Source organism: Pseudocercospora fijiensis (assembly GCF_000340215.1).
Source record: "Pseudocercospora fijiensis CIRAD86 unplaced genomic scaffold MYCFIscaffold_12, whole genome shotgun sequence".
Taxonomy (NCBI): domain Eukaryota; kingdom Fungi; phylum Ascomycota; class Dothideomycetes; order Mycosphaerellales; family Mycosphaerellaceae; genus Pseudocercospora; species Pseudocercospora fijiensis.
In genome coordinates, this window is record NW_006921543.1 from 457311 (window position 1) to 482456 (window position 25146).

Consider the following 25146-nt stretch of genomic DNA (forward strand, 5'->3'; position numbering starts at 1 on the left):
GGAGTGTCTGCACGGACTCCGAGTGGTCTGATGGAAAGTGTGCAACATATTGCAAAGATGGTCAGCTTCCTAGCAATGTAGACTATGCATAACTCTGACTTCGAGTAGTAGCAAGAGACGGCGGGATCAACGTGATATTGGCGAAGGGCAATGGGAAGCCGAATGGTGGAGTATTCTGCTGCGGTCCTTTCAACACCACGACACAGCAATGCACCAAGTCAACGGCCCAGTACGGCTTCGATCCATTCAGTCTCCATCGCGGCCATGTCTTGTTTTCGAACACATCACTAACGCTTCAAACTCAAAAGACAGATTTCGCTTCCCGACTCCTGATCGGCCATTCCTCAACCCCACCATGTCGCATATCGATTTTGCGACAACAGATCGATTCAGAATAGCCTTGACTCCGAATACTAGGTATAATTGGTACAGTGCTTGTTCTAATCGAGCCGTTGCTATGACGAGAAGAACACGTTGCCACAAACCACGAGCGGCCGCTTCTTGATTCTTGGATTGCTTACGCGGCGAGCCACAGGATATTTTTTTAGCCCTTCCGAACGGCAGTGCCACAGGATACCTTGTTGCGAAATGAGAAATTCCAAGACTGAAGAAAGACATTTCAAGACCGCATCACACAATACTGGCGAAGTCATCCCACATTAACACATTACTCCATTACTTTTCATCCTATCATTCCACTTCACCAGCCCGCATGATCAAAGTGACAAACACCAACAAAAGCACCATCCATCCTTCAAACAGCCAGGATTTCCCAGTGAGCGCTCCCTTTGAACTGGCCTTCATTGCTCTCGGCCTTTCCAGAACCGAAGCCCTTGACCTGCCACTTCTCAACACCCTCATAGCCCTTGAGTGCTTCCGGGAAGACTTTGAAGAGCTCGGCGTTCAACTTCTCGTAGACGGCATACTGCTTCGGCCATTGGCCAACGCGCTGGTATGCGAGCTTGAGCAGACGCATGTGCTTCTGCACGAGCTGAGTACGCTTGGCGTCATCGATATTGCCAGTAGCGTGACCATGGCCACTGTGTTCTGCATTGACATGAACGCCGTGCTCAGCAAGAATCGTCGCGGCAGTATCGTCATCATCCGCGTCACCGCCGACTTCACCGCCTGTGGTGTCCGAGAGCAACCATCGCAAGGTATCTTCGTGGACGATCATAGCCTTCTTGAAGTGCTCTGCTGCCAGTGGCCCAGCAGCCTTGTCCCCATTCCCTGCCTCCTTTTGGTAATGATTGCCAACGCTCGAGTACAGCTCAGCGAGCAGACCGTATGCCTCGATGGTGGAGGAGTGCTTGATACCGTTGACGCGGCGCAGGTTGTATGCAATATCTTCGGCGAGGCGGACGGCCTTGATCTGGTAGCCGGCGAGGTAGCGGGCGCAAATGAGGCAACGACCAAGGTTGAGGAGAACGTCGGATGGCCAAGAGCGCTGGGCTTCGCGCGTATTCCACAGCGTATTGAGGAGCTCCTGTGTGGAAGGTCAGGAGAGGGTGGGACTTACGTCGGGCATATCTGCTTACCTCTAGCGTCTCGTAGTCCTGCTGCTCACCTAACAAGGCTATGAGTTCGTTTAATTCCGTGAGCGATACTTGCGCAAGATTGATCTGCTGCTCGCGGCAGATGTTCAAAATATCCTTGACGATCTGGTTCGACAAGGCCAACAGCTTCTTGCGAAGCTCGGCATCGGGGCAGCGGTTCTCGCCACGACCATCGAGATAGGAGGCAAGTTCGAAGCCGCGCGAGATGCCCTTTGGTCCACTGTAGCCTTTTCGAAATTGGGCATACAGAAAAGACATCTTGGCGACATCGTGGGCATCGGCAAACTTGTTGTTGTCGACGAGGTGCTGGACGGTCTTGGTGGTCGACAGGATGACGGAGCGAACGAAGTCCAGGCACTTGCGGTTGGCGATGTGGTCCAGAATGCCGACGATGAACAGACGGGGCGAGTGTTTGCTGAGCAACGAGACATTGGCAGCCTCGCGGGCCACGAAGATGTCGACGCACGGAGAGTCGACGGATGGGATCAGGTGGGCGTGGTGGCAGACACGCAGCAAGTGACGGAGCGGCGCAGCGGCCAGCAGGAGCTTGTCGAGAGAAGCCTTGCTCTTGACCAGCTGCTTGAAGTTGGCGTACGCGATGGACTCGGCAGTCACGCGGGACATGATTTCGGACAGGGTGCGAGAGCGGTCGTTGCCAAGCTGATGCTGCATGACGGCCAGGAAGAAGATGGCCGACTGCGCGCTGTCGACGACGCTGAACGAAGACGTGGAGCGCTTCTCGCGCGTGACGAGCTGGTAGTGCAGCTCCTCCATCAACTGCGTGCCCTGCGCGGTCAAGCCGGCGGCGCGGTAGGCGTGCGCGAGAGACGTCGCGCTCTGGTACATCTTCTCCGACGACTCCTCGTGCTGCACGATGTCGACCGCGGCAAAGTGGAGCTCCTTGACGGCAAGCTCCGTCTTCTGCTGGCGCACGTACAGCATGGCCAGCGCGCGCAAGCTGCCCAGCGTGTCGTCATGCGCGTACGTGTACTGCCTCTTGTGCTGCTGCAGCTGCTCCTGGTAGACAGTGCTGGCCCGCGCGATCGTCTCGGAGCTGGCGGACGCCGAGCCCGACTGGAAGATGCGCTTCTGGTACAAGGACGTGAGCGCCTGCGTGACGTCGACATCGCGCGACGACGACGACGACGACGACTTCGACGCAGACGCCGCCGCCGCCGCTTCTTCATAGAGCGAGATGCACTCGTCCATGTGAGCCTCACTGGACTGCGTGACACGCGCAAGCGCCACCGTCGCCTCGACGAAGATGCCACTCTGCGCGCCAAACACAGCCTTGCTGGTCTCGCGGTACTGCGAAGTCACGCTGCGCAGCACGTCAAAGTCCGCCTGGCTCTCCTCGAGGCTCTGGTAGTAGCGCTCGTACAGGCTCTGGGCGTTCTTGCTCTCGCCGAAGTACTTGAACTCCTGGTGCTTCTGCACGAAAGTCGTCCAAACGACCTGGTATGCGGCGACGGCGTCACTGTAGCGACGCTCCTCCCAGTACGACTCGGCCACAATCAATGCAGCCTCCAGCGCACGTGGGTGGCACACGTGGGAGTCCTTGTTCAGAGCAGCAACAATCTGCTGGTAATACTCGAGCCAGTACGGATGGCTGCGAGCATGTGCTCGGCAACGAGACCCCAGCTCGTACAGCATGGCAATGGTCGTCTCGTGGCTAGGGCCAAGACTGCGCCGATAGAAAGCCAGAAGCTCCTGGTACACTGAGATGATCTTCCCTGCGTGGCCGCGTCGCGTGTAGAAGCCGATCAGAAGAGTCTTGGCCTTCTCGAGCAGCGTCGTGTCGTTGGTGCTGGTAAGGGAGGCTCTGAAGAGACGGCTGTACACCTCCTCTGCCTTCTCCCATTGCCGCCTCTCAATGTGCACTTGCGCGAGCTGCTCAACCAACTCGATGCTCTCCTTCTGATAAGTGGAGGTCAACGTGACCTCATGAATGGACTTGGACAAGAAGGAGCTCCATGTCCGCTCGAGAGTTGCATGGATGACTGAGATCGCCTTGGACCACTGCTTCTGCTCGATGTAGCGGCTAGTGAGCGATTTCGCAAGAGTAACGGTGCTGGATTCAACACTCTTGCTCTTGTTGCTAATCAAGACCTGGAACATCTCGTGGTGAGAGGACTCGGAGGTCGACGTCGACTGCTTCACGTCTCGAGTCGACTGTGTCAGAGCCTGGTTCGAGATGACAGTCATCTCCTCTTCAATCTCGGTCAGAGAACGAGATTCTTCCTTGCGAGTGTTGCGGAAGTAAGAGGAGGCGTGCCTGAAGATGGCCAGAGCCGCCGAGTACTCTCCAACTGTCTTGAGGAAGCGAGCACTCTTTGTCAGGTGAGACACGACTTTCTCATTGTACGACAGCTCGTGATGTTCGTACTCTCGCCAGAGCGATGTCTGGAGACTGGTGGCCTCAGTGCGTCGCTTGTGGCTTTCGAGGTACTCGGCGTATTGCTGAATGACCTGAATCTTCTTTTCATGCCACTCAACAGCAAGAGTGGTACGAGTCTTCTCGGAGAGACGTTGCCAGAGCTCGACATAACTCTGCTCTGCGCGGATGTAGTCCTTCTGCTCCATGTACTTCTTGATCTCGAGCAGCATGGCGTCAACCTGCTCGATGCTGGTGATCGCAGTCGCTTCCTCGTCCTCGTCCTCATCGATGAAGATGCCACGCTCATAACCCTCAAGCTCTTTGCCGTCGCGCTTCTTGCCAAGGCTGACACGGAGGTGCTGGTCCATCTCACGGACCCGGTCTGAGTCACGGCCATGCTCGGCGATGGTGTGCCCATGAATAACGCGCAAGATCTCCTTCGCCTTGTCCTCCTCCTTGATGGCCATATAGAGATCCGCTAGAAGCTCACGAACCCGGATGACCATGTCAGATTGCGCGCCAAACTGTCGCTCGTAAGCCGAGATGAGCCAAATCAACACTGTCTCGCGTCTGGTAACAAGCTCAGTCCTGGATGTGATGGTGGTGGTGGTCTCGGTATTGCGCAAGAAGCGGTTGCAGGCCTCGACAACGATGGGATGCGAATTGCCGAGCACATCACGGCCAAGGGTGCAGATGGAGTAGTAATAATTACCAACCTTAGTCCAGTCCTCAATGACTTCCCAGTAACTGGCGGTGTTGATATAGGATTGGATGACCGAGGGATGCTTCTCAGTGAAGATCTTAGTTCTCAGTCTACCAGCGAGATCGTGATACTCGACCTCCTGAGCGCCAGGGTACTCCCAGCAGAGCCATTCCAGTACAGCGAGAATAGTGCTGTCTGGGAACACCTTCTGGAGCTCTGGTGTCACTTTGAGTTCTGGAGCTTTGCCGGTCGTTGTGGTCACAACTCCGGTCTGCTTGAGATGCCATGTGTAGTAGCGGACAACGTACTCGAGCAGTACATTCTTGCTGAACCAGTGGTCAACAATGCTGCGATCGGAGTCGTCGAGAGTAGGCTCGCCCTTCTCAGTCAGAGTGACCTTGGCGTAGGTCAACAGACGCAAGAGCAGGTCTGTTGGCTGGTCCTTGATGGTGTTCGTAATCTTGCCACTCTTGATCAAGTTCCGTACAGCTTGCTGCACCAGTGTGTGGCGTGGTCGCACAATATCCTCCTGAATGGTGAAAAGAGGCTTGAGCGAGAACACTGTACTGTGAACGTCGACGCGGCGGTCTGCTCTGTCGCCAGTTTGCACATTCATGGCAAAGATACACTCGATCTCATGGTATGTAAGGGGACGAGCGCCGAACGTTAGCCAGGAGAGAAGGAGCTTCGCGTCGTCGGTCGGCTGAAGACGACTCACCAGAATGTGCACGAGATCATCCACAGTCAGCTTTGGACTCTGAACGTTATTCACAGCCTTGTTGAAGTCGTCGGCAGTCTTCTCGAGCTTAAGGACCTCGGCTGTGAGAGAAGCCCACAGAAAATCCCCAGAAGCAGCTTCAATAATGCGGCTGATGATGGTCTCTTGCTCGCGTCCAGTCTTTTGACGGAAGTGAGACGAGTGAATGAGTGCTCTGAGGGCCACAGCGTGCACATCGTCTCTCATCTCCTCACGAGCTAGAGAGCGCCGAGTACCTTTGGTGCCTGAAGGAAGGGACAGGTTCTGCGACATGCCAATAAGCTTGACGCACTTTCCTTGCTCTACACTTTTAATGAGGCGCTGCAGCAGACTTTGGCCAGCAGAAGCACCGCCAAGGACCTCATCAATACCATCGACAACGATGACGGTATCGCGACCTTGCTCAATAGGGTGTCGCAAAGCGTCCTCAAAGGCAACCCATAGCAAGTCCTCGTGTTTGGCCGGATCCGGCTCATATCGAGCCTGCTCGTAGGCAGTGAGGATTGCGCGAACCAGATGGAGGTTGCCTACACGTAGAGAGAGGAGCTGGTGGAGGAGGGCCTTCACCACGTTGAAGGAATTGGCTTGCGACGGAACGGCACCAACAGAGACGAAGATCGTGGAGTACGTCTTGCGAGCAATTGGTCGTTGAAGTCTCTCGGCGAGAGAAGCGGCGAGCGTGGTCTTGCCCGAGCCCTGAGGGCCGTTGATCAACAAAGTGCTATCACTGCTCTTCACGAACTTGCTGAGCTCGTCGTTAAACCAGACGCAAGTGAACTCGGCCAAGTCATCGGCGATCAAGGTGTGGTCCAGGGAGAGTGTTTCTAAAATTCGGTCCTCCGGGGCCAGCCAGCGTTCGAGGACGTTCACTTCAGCTTCTCCTCCAAACTCTTCAGACTCCATCTGGTCTTTCCAGATGGCTTTGGTGAGCTTGTCGCGGCGTTCGCGGAAAGTCTGAATGGTCGAGCCAAACACGTGATACATATCCAAGCTGGCCTGCTCGCCACTGTTGCCATGAACAGCCTTGTAGAAACGTACAGCGACGTCGACCACCAGCGTCAGAAGATCTGAATACATCATGCAGAGCTGCTGGTAGATTTCAGAGGAGAATGACAGCACCTCAGAGCGCGCGAGAAGTGCGGATACTGCAGAAGAGCAGCGGTACATGAAGCCAAAAGCTTTGTCGAGAGCGGCGCCATTCTCATGACCAAGCTGGAAAATGTCAGCGAGCTGCGTGCTATCTGTTCTGCGGCGATCTTACCTCGAGCAGAACCTTGACATGGCCATAGCCGATTTGAGCCGCATGCTCACTGTCAACGGCATGACCTTTCAGTGCGGACTCAAAACCGTGCAGACGCTCTGCAAAGTAGAGAGCTCGGATGAGGACGGTATCCCATCGTGATCCCTTATGCGGGAGAGTGTGGAGACGCTCGGTGCGGATCCACTCGACTAGGTTGATGAAACCGACGTTATCTGCGGTATCAGAGATTCCAGCTCCAAGTTCAGAAGTGCTCTTGCGTTTGAGATGAATGGCGGTATCTCTCACAATGGTGGACTTCTCGCTCGATGAGCTCTTCAAAACAGACCAGCTCGAGGACGTCATCCTTCTGCTGCCTCGGGTAGAGCCTCCGAAGCGAAGAGATGGCGAATCAGGAGGAGAGAAGTATCCATTCGCGCCATTTGTGTAACCATTAGTTGCGGTAGCATTAGCCTTTACGGCTGGTGCTCCTTGTAGTCTTTGTGATTGCTGCATGGTTGTTCGTGAGGACCGTCTAGTCCTTGCCGTCTCAGTTAAGGGCTGGGCTGATGATAGTGATAGGGAAGTTCCTAGCTTAGGAGCTTCAGGTTGTGCAGACGGAGCTCTGATCGGAGCTTCAATGTCTGATGGTGGTGGGGGTGAAATAGATTGCTTGAGGTGAGTATGATGTGCAAGGGGAGGTTTGTGATGTCGAGGGGGTTCGTTAACAGATTCGGAAAAACAACAACAAAAACAAGAACAAAATCTGCGGGTGATCTTCGACCACGATGATTGAGAAGATTGCTTCGAACCTGCCGTCATCGACCGACCAGCAGGAACAATGCAGCTCTTATAACGATGATGGTCGGCTCTGAAAACATTCAGAGCTCAAGGTGGATCGGGGCGTCGGTCGGCCATATACGGCGTCGAGGTGAGAACCACGGCCATTATGGTCCACTCAACGGGTGTTCCCATTGGTATCTTTCTGCCCCGTGTCAGCCATCGTCGACGAATGCTGTGGAGAGCTCGGCTTGGAAAGTGCATATTCGATGCGCTGTAATGAAGCTGATCTGCATGCAGTGTCGTTTCCAATGCCTTCAAGGAGAGTAACTCCGGCGATAGACTTTGGCCGCGAGTTAGATCGATATGCAGATTCTGCTAGGCTACGTCGTCCGGACTATCGGAGTGCGTAGCGCCGTAGTTCGACAGTGTATGTATGAGATGCACTAATAAGGCCAGAGGCTGGCAGGTGTTGTCACAGTCTGTGGGACGTTGTGTCTTCGGCAGCCTCCCGCGATAGGCTATTCCGAGCCGCAAAAATCCTAAGCTTTCAAGCCGCAACCTCTTAGCTTTGCCTCTTATACTAGAAAATAAAGTATCCTAAATTACTATAAAAAGCTAGTTATTCTAATAATTAGCAGAACTAGTTACTTTAGTTATAGAATCTTTCTATAAGTATTATACCTATAGTATACTATCCTACTATTACGTTCTCTAGATACTATTACTACTAGCTTCGCTTAGTATATATAAGAATACTATAATATAGATATAGAAACATATATTATAGTATCTAAATATTAAAATAAATTATACTATTAGTATATAGCTTAGAAGGTCTACTTTTAATTTTAAATCTTTCTAGTAGTTTAGATTATATTAAATCTAGTAGTATATAACATTACTAGATAGTAATAAATTATAGATAGTTAAAAACAAATTAGACAAATAAGTTAATAATCTTACTAGATATAGTACTCCCTATACTAAACTCTTATATATTAATATTACTAGTATTTATAGTATAGTATATATTACTATAGGATAGCGAATAAATATTATTTACTAGAAAAAGGATAGTTAGTTACTATAGTAGACTATAGAGATAGTATTAGCTACCCTACGGCTTAAAAGCTTAGTATTAGCTAGGAATGTTTATATACGGCCGGTAGCTATATATGCGCCCGTCTAGGTATATTATAATTATCTAGGGTTCCGGTATATACTTTACGCCCGCTAATTATAGAGTTTCTAGCTATATATAAGATCGTACTTTATTAGTAGACTATATATAAAACTCGATAAAGTCGTAGTTTCTAGTCCTATTCGGGTATCTAGTTATATATAGAATATAATAGTATAAAACTACGAGTTTAAATATTATATATATAGCCTTATCCGAGTAGATAGTAATTATAGACCTCGCTATCGCCGCTTTCCTATATAGTCGCTTAGTAGGCGCGTCTACCTTGTTCTAAAACGAGTATTCCTTATACTCCCTCTCTTTCTCCTATTCCTTCTATTCTACTATATATATTATATAAGAAATTTAGTATAAGGCGTAAGAAGGTCGGAAATATAAAAGGGAGGGTACGCGCTAAGCGTTTAACTAAGATAGAGAAAGTAGAGAGAATAATAGACTACTTTATTACGAAATACCGCGAGTTAGAGGCTATAATATTACGGATTACTATAACTTCCTATACCTAATTATAGCTAGGTACGCGCGTCGTTATTAGTTAAAGGTACTATATTATTATAGCGTTAATATACCCTTACTATAGGGTTAATACTAATAGCTTAGTTAGAAGAGTAGTTATATAACAGACATTAAAGTAAGGTTTAATAATAAGGTTGCTAGTAACGTAATTAGCTCGTTAAGCGTTCGATTTAGCGCGTAAGAAGCGCGGCTTATTATATTAATAACTTAGTAAGAGGATAATAAGAAATAGCTACGAGGGCGTAGCCTTTAGAAGGAAAGCCTATATTAGAGGGCATATAAAAGGTATATAACCGGCTAAGTAAAGCTAGGGTCTTAGTGCCTTAGGTAGGGCTTAGCGCTTAGTACTAGCCTAGCTTCCTAACCTTTCTCTCCCTCCCTTATAGACTTTATCGAATACTATACGCTTTTAACTATACTATCTACCTACTTACCTAACCTATATTATATAATACCTATAGTATAGCAATAGACTATTAGTTAATTATTAAAGCGGTAACAGTTTAAGGGAGGTAGATTCCTTTATAAGGTTAGTCTCGTAGATTACCTTATATAAGAATAACGCTACTACTAATAACGCTACCTACTAATAATAATAGGCAAAAAGAACTTCTTAATTACTATTAATAAGTCTAGTTATATAATAGATAATACAACTATATACTATATCTACTAGTTTAAGCGTAAGATAAGGCCTAAGGACTCGGATCTAAATAAATAGAGGGTACTTCTATATAACAATTACGGCTCCTACTACTTTAAGGAATTTGCGGCCTTTACGAAGCGATATAGGATTTAATTATTAGGCCTATAACTATATACTTTGCACTTTATATAGCCTCTTAACTTTATATTATTCTAAGTATATAGGTTAAGGCATAGATACGCGGTTTTATAAGCTATATATTATAGTATTAGCGAGTTTAGTATACCTAAGTTTGTAGAGGCGCTAGTATTTTACCCGGGCAAAGACATTTACTAGCTATAATATATAGTCGGTATTCTATAAGATAGGTATATTCCTAACGAATAGGAAGATAACTTATAATTTGAATTATATTCGAGATTAGTATAGTACTATAGACTAGAGTTAGAACTAGCAAGTAATTAAGGGCGAATTAGTATAGGAGGAAACCTAGTATATAGAATCGCTAGCAATAGTAGAGATTACTTAGTAGGAATATATCGCCTTAGTCGAGTAAGGCTATTCCGCTAAGCCTACTATTATTAATTAAGTTAGCCTATTTTACGCTAATAATTATTACTACCTAGGGGACTCGAGAATATAATTACTTAAGGTATACCTTTATTACCTTCTTAGCGAATCCGGACCCCTATCCCTAAATTGCTATAATAGCTTCTAAATACTATAACTAGCCCTTATACGATTAAGGCGTCTCGTAGTACTATATAAGCTCGTAAGAACTTTCGACGTTCGTATCTAAAGCTAACCCTACTCGGTATCGACTATATATTTAACCTATTTTCCTCTTTACCTATAAAGGATATAAAGAAGGTATACGAATTACTAGTCGATACGGCTATTTATAAGGGTAAAGAATATATTAATATAAGCGTAAGTATTAGTCTATAAGTATCGTTAAATTTATAAAGAAGCGATAGAAGGAGTAGCCTAATCGGCTTATAAGAGTAGGTACTATCGAGGCCGATAATAAGTTACGCTCGTAACTTACTTAATAGAATAAGGACCTAGCTAATAATAACTACCGGAAGATAATCTAGAAGGTAGAGAATACTTATAGTAAAGTACGTACCTATAGACTTAAATATACTAGTAAAGCCTTCCGAGTAGCATCTAATAATAATAGTAAGACTAAGTAGATAGACGTAAAGCACTAGTCTATTAATAAGCCGCGACGACGAGTCTTTAACCTACGGCTTCTCGCTACTAATAATAGTCTCGTATTAAAGAAGACTAGTAATCTATACGCTAACGTTATCTACTTTTATAGGCGGTATACTAATACTACTAAAAGCGGCAATATTACTTATACTTAGTTACTAACAAGCACGTTATTTCTACTAACTCGTACCTACGACTATAAAGAAGATAATATTATAGTATAGACTAGTAAGTTAAAGCGACGAGTAGGTAGCCTATTCGCGTAGAGACCTAATACTTAATTAGACTAGCTATAATAAGACAAAGCGCTACTTAATAAAAATACTATATATACTATAGTCTAGCCTTATTTAGTACCTCCTCGCTACCGCTATAAGTCTATATAAAGTAAGCGCCGTTTCTATAGGCCTCTAAAGAAATCTAGCTATTATAGGGGCGCGGTTACTAGTAGTAAGAACAACCTAATTAAGCTAGAATAGATAGATAGTATAGATAGTAGATATAATAGTAATAGGCTATTTACTTAGTAAGAAGAGGTAGTAGTTATATAATAGATATATAGGCTAACTCGCAAAGTAGTTAATTATATAGTAGACTCGAGATTTACTAAGAGGCCGGACTAAGGTCCTACGGTCGTAATTTAGTCGCTAATATACCGGAAATCTACTATCTCTTAACCCTTATCGCAATTCTATTTAGTTTCCTATTATATATACTTTATAATATTACTATTATCGACTTCTACGTATAGCTTACTAGCAAAGTGCGATTTTACGTATAGTTTAATTTCCCGAGCTACGGCGAGGGGTAAAGTAGACTAACGCAGCCCCGGATATACGTAAAACGCTTCGAGTATAGAGGCTTCTCTTTTCGGCAAGCACAGAATCGGCGCAAGGTGGCAGGTGGGTGGGGCGGGGCGGGGTCGTATCTGCCACCGAGATACCGGTATCCACATACTGAGCAGAAGGTTCGCTGTGGCTTGCCATGCTGTTGCGTAGACGGCTCTAAACAAATCGGGGCAGCACAAGACAAGTTCCAGTTGCGCGATTCCCATCGGGAGTCGGGACGTGGCTGGCTAGTGCAGGTTATGATTTATGATATGGCTGGATTACAGCGCGCGGAGGCAGCAAAGGGCTCGAGGACTGGAGCAGAAGCATTGGTCAGTCCCAAGTGGTGCATGAATTAACGAGCAGCTCGCAGAACATCATGCATGGATGTCTTGACAAACTTCGCCGACTGTTAATGCTACCAGACAAATAGCATTGCATCGCACCTTCACGTCATCAAGTGTTTGGTACGATGTCGAAGGAACTGGCATATGGCCCATGCTCCCTGCAGATCTAGCTTGTGCCAATGGCATAGCATTGGCATACAGCAGCTGTCCCTGAATACGCACGAGCGGTACGCAAGAGGTGAGAGCTCCAGCGCTTGCGTCGTGGGAGGACACAAGCCCAACATTGACAGCAAGGCCTGATATTATTGAAGAGGCATCGGTCCAGAAAGGTCTTCTCCGGTTGGATAGTAGCAGAGCAGCATTCGCTGCCATGCTTTGCTCGTCGAGGACTCAGTCGATGAGATTATTCGCAAGACGAACCCTGATCAGACCGATGCACATGACATTCACAGAGCCGATTGTGACCTTCTTCGACATCTATACTGCATTTCTCTTCGGACTTCTCAACGCCTTCTTTGCAGCTTTCTCCTGGGTTTTCCAGAACACTTATGGTTTCAATTTAGGAGCGATTGGACTGACAGATCTCGGACAAGCAGTTGGATCAATCACTGGTTGCGTAGTCATCGTTTACACGTCCAAGATCGTGTGGGTCAAGGAGACAAATCGCATGAAAGAGTCTGATCCTAACGCGAGACTCCCACCTGAACGCAAACTTATCATTGCGAAGCTAGGTGCAGTTCTGCTTCCCATCGGCCTCTTCAGGTATGGATGGACTGCTCAATATAGAGTTCATTGGATCTCTCCCGTCATCGCTGAGGGTTTCTTCAGCTGTGCCAATATCTTAATCTTCACGTGTGCTCTGATGTTCTTGCAAGATTGCTACGGCGTGAGTATGCTGCAGTCTCGAGTCCAGAGCGTGGCTGCAGACACGAGTGCAGGCCAAGTATGGCGCTTCTGCTGCGAGCAGCAATACTTTCGCACGTTATTCGACAGCTTTTGCCTTCTCTTTGTTCGCAATTCAGATGTAAGTCGTGGTGCACGGCAGCCGTTGTAGGTCCATACTCTAACAACGTGTCTGGCTCAGGTTCGAAGGGGTGGGAACCGGATGGGCATGCTCTATCCTCGGATTCTTCTCAATCCTGTTTTGATTCCTATACCATTTCTGTTTGATAAATATGGAGAACGTATACGGCAGAAACGCAAGTATCAGCCAGACGAATGAACCAATGAGCGTTTGAATGGATGAGCGACCACCGAGTCGCTGGATTCTGATGCTTAGCTGCTATCAGAAATGTCCTCTCTCTATGCGTGGACCTGCTTGGCCAGCGTCGGCCCGACTGTGCATAACTTCGTTGACTTGCTCTCTTGACCTGCCGCATGGAGTCTCCGCTGGTCGGGGCGTAGCGTGTTCCCCAGGGTTTCTTTTGCCAGAACAGCCTTTTAACATCTCCATTGTGCCTATGTTCCCGGCCTACAATCCTCATCTTTCAAGCTTGTTCCGCTCGTAGGGTGATTCAGTCATCCCTTTGAGACCCCAAAGTGCAATTCCAGCACTTGAGGAACCATACACGTCAAATGCTCAACAACTCGATCCGGGCCCTCTTGCACTTGCATACCATACGGTATGGCATAGGTCGCTACGTCTGGTTTGACGTTCTTGGCGATAGTCTGAATCTCAGCCGCTTCTTCAGATGTCCACATCGATGCGCAGAACTGTGAATAGTATCAGCCGCCCTTCAAATTAGCCCATCAAGGTGCATTCGCATCGTACGAGGAGTTCTGGCTGTTGGTCCGTCACAGCTCTCTCAACCTCATCCACTCCTGCCATTTATCAGCCCATTCGCCCCGTCATGCGTGCACAGCAAGGCGTCATTGCTTACTTTCACAATTGGCAACATGTTTGATCTCGTATTTGTCCTTCAATGCATCCACAAGGCGCCCAATCAGCCGCTTCGCTCGATCCGGCGCCGTGTTTACTGTGACCAGCCTGTAAGGGCCTCTTGGTGCTTCTGCTAAAGCCATGTTGCGTGTTTCGGTACCGATTCGATAGGAGAGTAGGAGAATGGGGAATCAACAGCACAATATAGGTATTTACCTCCTTCAGGCGCCAACGCCAGCACTGCTTAAAGCCGAAGCCACGTTCTGGCTCGCGTAGGCTGATTCTATTCCTTTGAGAAGCCGAAGATCGGGAGAAGGGCGCAGAAGGCCATGTCGATATGCGCTTCTTTGCGCGGAGGACTCGCGGGAGGAGAAGGGCACAAGATTGCTTATGGCCGCTCCTTCGTTTCCGCGTCGGACGAGCAAAAGCCGAGCTCCCACCCGATCTGACCTCACGCAATCCAATGCCTGACGACAACAGCATCATGGGGAAAGCTGCGGAGGTCAAATGCCGGCGCAGAACAGGTCTTCAAGACATATATGCAAGCCACCAGCGGCCGTTGATGCTTCCTACATTATTGATCTGACCCGACGAGCCTCCATTCACACACCAGCATCTCACACAGCACGACGCACCAGCGGGAACTCACGCACGGCATGAACGGTGCCGTCGACCAAGATCTGGCTTCGGCTTTCCGACAGCATCTGCCAGATCTGAGCACACCACGCTTCCAGATCTCATCACAACAAAGTCCCTATGAATACTCTGAGGCCTTTCAGAAGAACCATGTTCCACCCTGGCTGTACAACCTGACACAGGCCTGGAAGGAGCTTCTGGAGGAGCCTTACACAGGCGTGACATCTGATGGTTGGTGAGATTTGCACATGACGATCAATGGAGATACTGATCGATGCTGAAGGGCATATCCGCGAAGGTCTTTTCCGGGAGGAGGACCTCGGAGCCGACATTGAAGGGATAGTCAAAGCCACAGATTCCGTCCTGTCCAAATTGGATTCTAAGCAGAAGGAAAAGCTTCGATATCCTCTGGGAGCCAAAGAATGGCGTTGCTGGTCCAACCCAGAGTTCCTCCTTCGCCCATTTGGACTACGACTAGAAGAACTTCCAGAAGATGTCGCACAGTCAATACTTGCCGTTATCGCTGCCACATTTTCCCCCGAAGGGTATGAAAAGGCTCTCTCAGCCATGCGCATCAATCATTTTCTTGGTGAAGTATGCGAAGTGCCCAGAATCATGAACCAGTATTCTTACAATTTCCTGCTGTTTGGAGAGCCATCAAATGATCAAGCTTGGGGCTGGTCTTTGTATGGACATCATCTCTGCTTGAATGTTTTCCTGAAGGGCCGCCACATCACCATTTCTCCATGCTTCACAGGCGCGGAACCGAACCTGATTGACAATGGTCCATGGAAAGGCACGGCTATACTGCACAAGGAAGGCGATCTTGGCCTCAAATTGATGCAAAGCTTGCCAAGGTCATATCAAAAGGAAGCGCAGATTTATGAGCTGATGCGGGATCCAGCCATGAAGCAGACCGGGGATCTCAAAACCGATAGATGGAACCAAGATGATCAACGGCATCTGTGCGGAGCATTCAGAGACAACCGCGTCGTGCCCTATGAGGGCATCAAAGTCTCGTCGATGACTCCTGAGCAGCAGCAGCTCATCCTCGATATTGCTGAGGAGTTCTCGTTATATCTCCCGGCCAAGGCGCGACAAAGGAGGAAAGACCACATCAGTGAGCACTTCGACGAAACATACTTCAGCTGGATAGGCGGATATGGAAACGACGACGCGTTCTACTACAGAATTCAGAGCCCGGTGGTTATATTCGAGTTTGATCATCATTCAGGAGTCTTCTTGACAAATAAGGAGCCAGCAAAGTTCCACACTCACACAATCTGCCGTACGCCAAACGCTGGAGACTACGGACAAGCACTCCGAGATCCGCAAGATCGTGTACCATAGTCTCTTGATCTAGTATTCGCAGCATCGTAATTGTGTCTGTAATCACGCCGGCATTTCGAGAAGTCCTTCAGTATGATCTTTCCGCCTGCCCCAGGCGGCGTACCAGTCCACGTCAAATCCATCAGTCTTTGCTTCCATCATGGTTTGAGCAAAAAGCTCGTTGATTCCGCCAGAGATAAAACTTGGATCTTCTTCTTGTTTTCCTGCCCTGCTGACACTACTAAGTAGCTGATCCAGCCACGCGTACCCAAGCTCTTCCGTGCCATTCTTTGCCCCGACTCCGATCCTCGAAGGTCTCTTCCGATTTCCCACGTCGCTCACTTCGATACCCGCTTTTCTGCTGGCTGAGTCCAGTATGACTGCGAGCTCGCCACCAAGAGTGCCATCAATACCGTGGGATGAAAACATGTTGCCCAGCATCTTTAACAGCTTCTGACTTGGAGAGGCTGCAGGTGCCATCGCACCCGGCTCGAACGAGCGATCAATGAGTAAGATGACGCCGCCTGGCTTCACAAGTAGCAAGAGCCTGGCCACAACGTCCACTGCCGCATCGAAGGACCCCGCCATAGTGGCCAATGCGGCTCTGATATGTACCATATCGAAATAGCCCTGGAGATCTTTCGGCCATTCTTCGAGCGGATGTTGGCATAAGAATCGCATATTGTATGGAACGTCAAAGGGTCGCTGCTCGAAAGGTATGAGTGATGTATCGCTGCCCACCAGATCCGCGCTGTCGGGATCTTTCATTTGCGAACGAATCTCGTGCAGCCAGAAACCGTCTCCAGTCCCAACATCAAGGATTCGCAAGCTGGACTGCTTGAGATCGACTGCGTCCAGTGTGAGCGATCCAAATGCTTCTTTGCAAAGCTCATGTTGCGCTTGTGCGCGATTGATATCTCCTGTGGAACCCATTCCGTGATTTGATGAGTGATGGTTGCTGATGGATTTGCCGTTATAGGAGCGAGCAAGTTCTATATCTACGACTCACTGCCAAACATATTTACAACAGACCGTGCACACTTTTGAAACAGACATGACGAAAGCTCCGCGATAGAAAGCATATGGCTGCCTAGTCTGTTGTTTCAAGAGCTTGTGCAATCAAGCAGCTCCTTCGCCAGGAGTTAAAGAGGATGCTAAGCACATCGCAGAGACAATGCCGTGGAGCTCCTTCAGGGGCCTTTCTGTACTTCGCTTTGGTAAGATCTCTACAATGCGAGATAAATTTTGTAAGGAAGGAGAGAGCGTAGAGCATCGAGAGCAGTGCAAGGAAGTGACTAGCGTAGCCTCCAACTCAACATGTCGTTCGAGACCCGATGAAGATCCTCAGCCTGACATAATAAGCAGATACGCAAGCGTTACTGTGAGGCGGTTTCACATCCAGCCTTGATGCAAACGAACCAGGATCTCCCGACTTGCATCGGGCGGACCGCAAAACCTAAAGCCACAACAGCAACGATGCGACTGAAATCGATAGGAGTGTTATTAGCAACACTTCGTTGGTAAGTAGCAATGCTTGTAAACATTATACTATTACTAACTGTTGCTACTACCATTCTCTATTTTAGTAGACTCTCTATAAGATCCTAATTAAGACTAACTAGATTACTAGGAAAAAGTCATTTTTTCTTAATTCGATTTATAATAGAATATTAATTCTAGTACTCTTTAAAGCAGAAGTTGTAGCAGCAATTAACTTTAAAAAGACATAATAATAGTAAAAAGAAATTCTATAGCGTCTCTATATTTTAGACTAAAAGTAACTAGGCGTAGCCCGCTAAATAATAGATTTCTATTCGCTATAGTCCCTAAGAAACAAGGATCTAGTAAATACCTACTTTCGCTCCGAAATGTCTAGACGCTATAAACTAGGTTTCTTAAATCTTATTTTAAATAGTAGTAGGAAAGTAATTCCTAACCTATAGCTAGTATTTCTAGTTAAATAATAAATTTTTAGAAGGTAGTTGTTAACTTAGATCTATTTATAGCAAGAGTTTAGTCTATACAATCTTTATATTTTACTATATAAGCATGTAACAAATTAAAATAGTATTAATAGTACTTTGAATAACTATAAGCTCTAGTACAGAGCCAGATCTAATAGCTTTATTATCAATGCTAGCAAATCATTGTTGTGCACAGTTATTAATACCACTAGCAACGTTAGTAGTAAGACACGTTGCCAACGGTTGTCGCACTTCAGCTTTCAGGACTTCTCCGCACTGTTGTGTCTCTTCTAAGACGATACTGCCACTGCGCAGGACGGGGGAGATGCAGTCAGATGGTCGGTTTGAGAAGTCGGCCACTTCTTGACTCCTTTGCGCTGGTACGCCGCATCTCGAGCTGATCTGGTATCTCAATGTCGTGTTCCAGAGTCCGCAAAGGTCTTTGAGAATTGCCAAAGATAGGAAATTCAGATGACCGGGTATCCTGAACGACTGCAGGTACGAGCTATCAATAATCTCGGCGAACAGCCCTGTCACTGGTTCGCCATTGGACAAGGCTGGGATGGCGAGCACGTACGTCAAAAGCTTCAGCGTCTCCGCCACTGAGATCGCACAATGCTGAGCTGGGCTCATGAAGACGACAAGTGCAATGCTGGCTCTGCCTTCATGGATCGCTACCGAGGTGTCATACAGAGCGCAGACCTGAAATGAGCGGATGCCCGGAGGTTGATGCCCGTGGCCTCGAAGACTCTTACATCAGTCCTTGTGTCGCTGGTCGCTGCATTGACTTCGCCGAACGCATATCCACCGTCAACACGTACACTGAGGCACCGGGCCATCAAGAGCAGAAAAGAGTACTGGGTGTGGGACAGGCAACAAGACACCATGCGCTTCTTCTCCGTCGTTCTGCTGAGCACATTGCTCACGCTCGTCAATTGTCAAGCGGACAAGATCATCGCGGCCCTCAACAGCACGCAAGCAGCAGTGCAAACCCTGGATACCATGGTCGCAGCATTCAATGGCGATCTTCTAGAAGCAGTCAAGATCCTGCAGCAAGCATATGTCATCGGAAAACAAGTTGAGAATACGACCGAGATTGTTGAAGCTTCGCCCACACTCACCGACGATACGTCTCTGAAGGTTGCGACTTCCGTCCTCGGTCTAGTACCAGTCGTGGAGTCTCTGCTCAAAAAGATCCAAGCCAAGAAGCCTGCGTTTCAATCAATAGTAATCGGACTGTTTGATGTCACTGGCCTGGTAAGTACATCCATGCCATAGGTCGGACGTTTTGGAGGAAGCTCCTCGTCGCACCAGGCATACGCTTCGTCTCCGTGTCAGGCCAATTCTGATTGAATCCAGGTCACAACAACTTTGACAAAGCAGAAGACGTCAACACTCGCACTCGGCCACAGCATTGTCACGAAGCTGACTGGCGCGTTCAAGACGGCGGCGCCTGCTATTATCGACCAGCTGGAGGCCGACTTCGATCGAGTGATAGCTGATTATGGGTCGTCGTAAAGCGTAGGACAACCTCGAGTACCAGTCAAGATCAGCTCAATGGCGAATCCATATTGGTGTATTGTACAATGTGTAATTGATCCTACATTGGACCAGACCAGTGCTCAACCAAAACCATTTGCATCCTGCCTTAAGCCAGATCCTTATCGTCCTGTTCACTTGTTGGCGATGCCTGCAGCGCCCCGAACGACAAATATCGCCAAGACAAGACAATCTCAGCAACGATATGTTCTGCAAATAGCGTTTGAAGGCGGCGCTGTGAGCTCTTATTTATCCCGATGCAGCCTCAGCTTGATCGCCGCACTACTAGATGACGGAGGATGGAAAGTACAATGGCCGGTAAGATGCAGGGTCCGTAGGAGTTGACTCGAGCGAGCAGCAAGGTGTGTCTCACAATTTCTGGCGTAGTTGCTGCTTTCGATCTCCCATTGTGCGCTGAGCTTGGCATTGGGGATGCCTCCATTCTCCGCTGGCGGAACTCCGCCCTCCGCCCTCCGCCCTCCGCCCTCCGCCCTGTTACTTCCTCTCTTCACTCGCACCTACACACCAAAATTTGTCGGCGGGCTGGTGAACTTCGATGTACTAGAATCAAGCTACGCAATGACGCGCAAAATCGAGATGAAGTGCAGGCGAGATGGGCGAAAGGCTGATTGACTTCGACCAGTCGCTAGCGTGTTCGACATGTTGGTGTCGCTAGGAGGTAGCGCGTCTCCTCCCCGGCCTTCAGTCGGTCGATGATCACCTGGACAATCAGACATCACACGAACTCGAACTTGCCGCTCCGTCTCCAAATACCTCAGGCATCGGGCAGTCCAAATACATCAGGCATCAGCCAGCCAGCTTAGATGCTATTGCTAGTGCCATCGCCATTGCCATCGCCTTCACTAAACGCCTGTCAATGGCGCCAAAGTATCAATACCCAGGACAGTTGACTCTGCCATTCGCCCGTGGCAGGAAGAGACATGGACGCCGAGACGAAGACAGCGCGGAAACAGAGCCCGTGGTACGGAACGACATCCGTCTCTCCTTGCCAGCAACACTGGCGAACCTACCCCATCTACGTCTGCGGGATCCCTACGGCGTCATTGACCAGCTCCGTTTCAAAGACTTAGGCTCGGTCTCACAATGGTACTTTACGAGCGAGCTGGACTCGAAATCGAGCGGCCATTGGGTTGCCGTATCATCCCAAGCCTGGGGCGAGAACTTCTGGGACGTGGCAACCAAGTCTGAGGTCACCTTCACATACCTGATGCTCCTGGTTGTCCACAAGCAAATGGTGCTCTCGGGCCGTACCAATGGGATGGATTTATTTCTGCTCCAGAACAGGCTGCTACGACTTGTGCGCGAGGGCTTTGGCAACTCCTTTGCGTCGACCTGCCCGGAGACAGCTTTGACCATCTGCGGCCTGGCGCTTTTCGCTCTGCGCCAGGGCGATCGTGCGGCCGCTCGAGCGCACATGTCGGCGGCGCAAGCATTGAGCGCCATGCAGCATGCTCCCAACGCACCTTGTTGGATGATATGCTCGTGGATCGACTTGTTTCTATCGACCGCATTTGCATGGTCGCCGTTTTTGCCATATCAGATGCCTGTTCCACTGCGAGGCTCGAGCAGCAGCACTGCACATCACATCCAAGAGGCTCGGAAACGTGCCCTTCGCTGCTCCAAGCTGGCTCCATTATGTCGACCAGGTTTCGACGAGCGTGAGGCGTTTGAGCTCGTGTCCCAAATCCACGAGGCCTGCGCTGCCGCCGACGAACGGCATTTGGCCACTTCTGCTCCTCAGAACTTGTTATACGACACTGTGTTTCGACTGTGCCGGCTTTCATCTCTCACAATAGGCGACGCGCTCACGCAGCTTTATATAGTTGCCATGCAGCTAACTTGGTTGTCGAGTGCTCGATTCTGGATGCCGCAGGCGGGACCACTACGCCCTGCGCTCCTGGCGAGACTTGATAGCACCCTCCAACAGACGACAGAGATCATTACCAAGTGGCAGGACTCTAGTAGTCTACACAGTCTTTTATGGGTCGCACTTGTCGGACATCAGAACTCTGGACGCTGCATGCCACATGTGAGCTTCCGCTTTCTCGGCGTCGCAAAACCCGTCTGTCAATTACTGGGTATCACAAAATCACAGGACCTTCGACGGCACCTAGCTTCTTTTCCAGGCCTCGCCACGGAGAAGGAACGTGGCATCACTGCCCTTTGGGCTGATCTTCGTCCAAATGGGCCTTCTCAATGGGTCGCAACAAGAAACCCGGCTCCCCCATGTCAGCATGCGCTCCCCGGTGCATCTCAGTCAAAGAAGTTTGTCACAATCTTTCAATTCGAGACGGCGTCTCTAGATGATGCAGACGGGCCTTGCTGTCGATTCTGGATGAACAATTGGGGTAGACCAAGTCAAGCAGCGAATCCATCGTGAGCTTGTTCTCGATACCTAGGATTTTCGTAATCTAGGGTGAATGTTCCCAGCTTCGCGCAGCCTGGCGCGACTATTCCGAATCAGATGTACGCCTTCCGCTTCACGGTCAGCTTCTTCGAATGAGCTTTCCCGCCAATCATAATTTTCCTTCTCGGATCGTGGTACACCACTAGCTCAGCGAGTAGCAATCTGGCACATCACGGAAGTCCCTAGCCAAGCTACTTCGGGCATCCTGCAGGCTGGTGTATATGCTCCGTTGCATAGACTCCTAGCATTGCCTGGGTGGTTGGCTTTATATCAGTAAGTTGAAGAATGCTCTGGTTGGATCCCTGGATGTCACTGAGTGCTTTTCCTGGTCCCAGCATCGATTAGATCAGAATCTCTGAGATTCGGTGCAGCTTCTTACGACACTATCTGGGGCCTCTATCTTTACTGCTTGGCATGTACATGGAAATTGGGCCACGGCACTCTCGATTCCTCAGAGCATCGCTTCAGTGATTGTCCACTGCTCAGGACCCGGCTTGTGCATGCCAACAACTCTCAAACCAACACTTTCCAACAAGTTCCTCATCTGCGCTTCACTTCTCTCCTGGCCCGCAAATAGGGACATCATGACAAAATCCGCTCTTGTGATGTACTGTCCAGGGTTCAGATCCTCAATGAGCTGATCATGAATCAGAACTCTTGAATTTTGGTCCATGGCCTTGACGATCTGTCCAAGGAATTTGCGGCAACTTTCGTCGGGATGGTCATGGCATACACCGCGGAAGTAATATGCTCGTGCGCCTGGAGCCGTCAGGGATTCTGGGATGTAGCCGGCCAAAGTGCTGCTGAACTCACCTTTGACAGGTTGCTCTGTCATCATGTCATGTGCTGTGACTTCGACGTCAGGTATCTCCATGCCTTTCACGACAAATGGCAGATCTTGCAAGATGACACGACCCTTAGACGACGGGAAACTCTTTCTGAGGTTCATGCACTGGTGACCGAAGCCGCCACCCCTGCGCTGGTCAGCGTCTGCCATTGTCGGACAAGATGAACTCACACGTCAACGAAAAGGACATCTTCAGGCGAAGTGCCTTCAAACAACTTTTCGAATGGGTAAAGCTTGGCGAGCTCGTCTCTATTAGTACTGCGTGCTATAGTCATGAAGTCTGGTAGTCAATCAGTCTATGTCGCAAGGCACCTGCACTCATCTGGCGTACCATTGAAATATTTGCCCTGCTCTGGGTTGCCTTCGAGCCACTCGAACATTGTTCGGCTGTCATATGTCTTCTGCCAGACAGTGTTCTTCGGATCGGTTGCGACTTTGTAGCCGTTCTCTCGGAAGAAATACGGCATATCTGCTAGAGCTTTCATTGAGAAGAGCATGGTGTACTTGTCGCCAACTCTACCAGTGTCCGTCAAATCTTTCGTCAAGTCATTTGGGCCGTATGAGTCTACATCAATCTGGTCGACCATGCCGTGCGCTGCGAGGAGGCGCACAACCTTGGTCACAAGCATCTGGTCGTTGCCTTTGGCCTGTTGTGTGATCTGTGCGATGAACTGCGGGTTGGTCGACGAAGCGATGGCTTTGAAGATACCCATTTCGCATGCCAGTGTGGCAACTGCAAGCTCGGCCGGCTGTTATGCCCGCGTTAGTTGAAGGGGAGAAGACGCATTGGGGCATCACGAACCGCCCATGATTGTTGCATAGATGTAACAGCAACCCCAGGAAAGAGAGAGTGTGTGGAGGAAGCAACCATCTCAGCCGGCCTGGCAGTCTTCCCCGAAACATCCTGTGAAATTGTGAAGTGCAGCTTTTGCTTACATCAGGGACAGAGCTTGATCAGTGAAACTTGCTGGGCAGAAACCCTGGAGGGACGAGCGATCGTGGTAAAGTGATAACTATTCCCAACTTGCCTGGTCAGATCGCTCATTGCTGTGGCCTCTTTGCTTGACCTGACAGTCACCTGCCCCGAAACCTGAGCTCGAGCCATCGAAAAAATGGAAACGTGACAGCTGAAAGCCACAGGTCAATTCATGGCCGATATTGCCACCTCCAATCAACTTCGCGATGGGTGAGGTGTACCAAGCCTCGGACATGCCCATCAAGGCGCCCAGAAATCCGAAGACAAAAGCCATAATGCCAGCCCATCCAAATGGCAACTGATGAGGATTGTCCCAGTCGTCGAAGTTGTAGCGAGACCAGTCGCAGCGACGAAATATCAAGTGCTCTTCCGCTACGACAACAAGAAAAAATACGACCCAGTATCCAAGGATGTCCAGAAGGGTAATCAGAGACTCCTCAAATGATAGCGAAGCAAGATATCCCACGACCACCGAGACGATGAAGCCCATCGTCACGAACACAACTCTTTGTACCCGTATTGCCCATGGGCCAAAGTTCTGAGCTGCGATGGCGAAGCTGTATCCGTTTGGAATGTTGTTCTGCAGACCTCAGCAATGATCTCACACGAACGAGGGACCTCTCACCGCAACTGAGCTTAAGCCAGCGAGCACGAGAAGGAATTTACCAAACCCCCCAGCTGGCTCGAGAGACTTCGCAAGCGGGCCACCAACACCATACGCAGCATATGCCTCCGACCAAGCGACGTCGTCGGATACTCCATCATACATCGCCGCACCTAAAATCATGACAAGTACGGAAGGTAGCCAAATTCCAATAAAGGTTGAAAGTAAGAGCCTCCATCTAGGCGTGTTGATCGGCATCCTTACATTGTAATCAGCTGTCAGGTACGACCAAGAAAGCGACCAGGAACCATCCAGCGCTGCAAACCTTGTTCCGTGCCACTCTCTTTTCAGCTCTCAGTATCTGTGTTCGTGTCCGTATCGGCCATCATAGCCACGATTTTCAGCAATGCAGCCATGTCGATGTAGCCACGTAGTCTTGAAACCTATCATTTCAGTCCTTAGGACGAAGTATTCTGAGCTCCAGTTCGCCGGTGTCGATCGTGTGTTACGTATTGAGGGCACTCAATACGGTAGCCGTACGAATTGTCCACACAAATGTCGTCAGTCATCATTGGTTGCGGTTGAGATCGAGGTCCTATATGAAGCATGTTGATGTTGATGTCGCGAGGAGCGATCGTGACAGCTTGCTGCAGGTAAGTGACTCTTTCTCCATTCCTTCTGCACGCGCATGCTATTTCACGTCGCCTACGATTGAAAGACGACGAATACAGATCGCCATGGGAGAGCCTGGAACGATCAGATTTCCTGAGGAGGTC

General features: G+C 49.2%; 8 protein-coding genes across 8 annotated transcripts; 3 read left to right on the top strand and 5 right to left on the bottom strand.

Moving 5' to 3' along the window:
- Window positions 1–498: 498 nt before the first annotated feature.
- MYCFIDRAFT_60116 (uncharacterized protein) lies at window positions 499–7146 on the bottom strand (the record flags this gene model as incomplete). The annotated part of the gene is made up of 3 exons (XM_007933813.1): window positions 499–1486; window positions 1539–6605; window positions 6655–7146. The coding sequence occupies 3 exons, from the start codon at window positions 7144–7146 to the stop codon at window positions 755–757; spliced, it is 6291 nt and encodes a 2096-aa protein (XP_007932004.1). The 3' UTR covers window positions 499–754.
- Window positions 7147–12607: 5461 nt separating this feature from the next.
- Window positions 12608–13316, top strand: MYCFIDRAFT_42466 (uncharacterized protein; the record flags this gene model as incomplete). The annotated part of the gene is made up of 3 exons (XM_007933797.1): window positions 12608–13054; window positions 13107–13192; window positions 13253–13316. 3 exons carry the CDS (start codon window positions 12608–12610, stop codon window positions 13314–13316), a joined length of 597 nt encoding a protein of 198 aa, XP_007931988.1.
- A 92-nt stretch (window positions 13317–13408) lies between these two features.
- Window positions 13409–14289, bottom strand: MYCFIDRAFT_60119 (uncharacterized protein). Its single transcript, XM_007933814.1, has 3 exons — window positions 14049–14289; window positions 13940–13989; window positions 13409–13881 (listed from the first exon to the last, which is right to left on the bottom strand). The coding sequence occupies exons 1-3, from the start codon at window positions 14188–14190 to the stop codon at window positions 13687–13689; spliced, it is 387 nt and encodes a 128-aa protein (XP_007932005.1). The 5' UTR covers window positions 14191–14289; the 3' UTR covers window positions 13409–13686.
- A 414-nt stretch (window positions 14290–14703) lies between these two features.
- On the top strand, window positions 14704–16033 carry MYCFIDRAFT_146325 (uncharacterized protein; the record flags this gene model as incomplete). Its single annotated transcript, XM_007933875.1, has 2 exons — window positions 14704–14914; window positions 14967–16033. The coding sequence occupies 2 exons, from the start codon at window positions 14704–14706 to the stop codon at window positions 16031–16033; spliced, it is 1278 nt and encodes a 425-aa protein (XP_007932066.1).
- Window positions 16034–16075: 42 nt separating this feature from the next.
- MYCFIDRAFT_209312 (uncharacterized protein) lies at window positions 16076–19020 on the bottom strand (the record flags this gene model as incomplete). The annotated part of the gene is made up of 9 exons (XM_007933876.1): window positions 18285–19020; window positions 18209–18245; window positions 18118–18148; window positions 17526–17545; window positions 17479–17494; window positions 17344–17444; window positions 17175–17307; window positions 17022–17122; window positions 16076–16970 (listed from the first exon to the last, which is right to left on the bottom strand). Exons 1-9 carry the CDS (start codon window positions 18607–18609, stop codon window positions 16076–16078), a joined length of 1659 nt encoding a protein of 552 aa, XP_007932067.1. The 5' UTR covers window positions 18610–19020.
- On the top strand, window positions 18862–19494 carry MYCFIDRAFT_200605 (uncharacterized protein; the record flags this gene model as incomplete). Its single annotated transcript, XM_007933877.1, has 2 exons — window positions 18862–19233; window positions 19336–19494. 2 exons carry the CDS (start codon window positions 18862–18864, stop codon window positions 19492–19494), a joined length of 531 nt encoding a protein of 176 aa, XP_007932068.1.
- A 2900-nt stretch (window positions 19495–22394) lies between these two features.
- On the bottom strand, window positions 22395–23503 carry MYCFIDRAFT_83244 (uncharacterized protein; the record flags this gene model as incomplete). The annotated part of the gene is made up of 3 exons (XM_007933878.1): window positions 22395–22881; window positions 22962–23055; window positions 23122–23503. The coding sequence occupies 3 exons, from the start codon at window positions 23501–23503 to the stop codon at window positions 22395–22397; spliced, it is 963 nt and encodes a 320-aa protein (XP_007932069.1).
- Window positions 23504–23803: 300 nt separating this feature from the next.
- MYCFIDRAFT_146509 (uncharacterized protein) lies at window positions 23804–24661 on the bottom strand (the record flags this gene model as incomplete). Its single annotated transcript, XM_007933879.1, has 2 exons — window positions 23804–24346; window positions 24392–24661. Coding segments are annotated over 2 exons (813 nt in total), but the record flags the coding sequence as incomplete, so codon positions are not given.
- Window positions 24662–25146: the final 485 nt, after the last annotated feature.

Coding starts and splice junctions, on each gene's coding strand:
- MYCFIDRAFT_60119 (XM_007933814.1), bottom strand. CDS start 14,190: ATGGCTTTAGCAGAAGCACCAAGAGGCCCTTACAGGCTGGTCACAGTA. Junction 13,990..14,048: donor ACATGTTGCCAATTGTGAAA/GTAAGCAATGAC, acceptor GATAAATGGCAG/GAGTGGATGAGGTTGAGAGA. Junction 13,882..13,939: donor ACCAACAGCCAGAACTCCTC/GTACGATGCGAA, acceptor TACTATTCACAG/TTCTGCGCATCGATGTGGAC.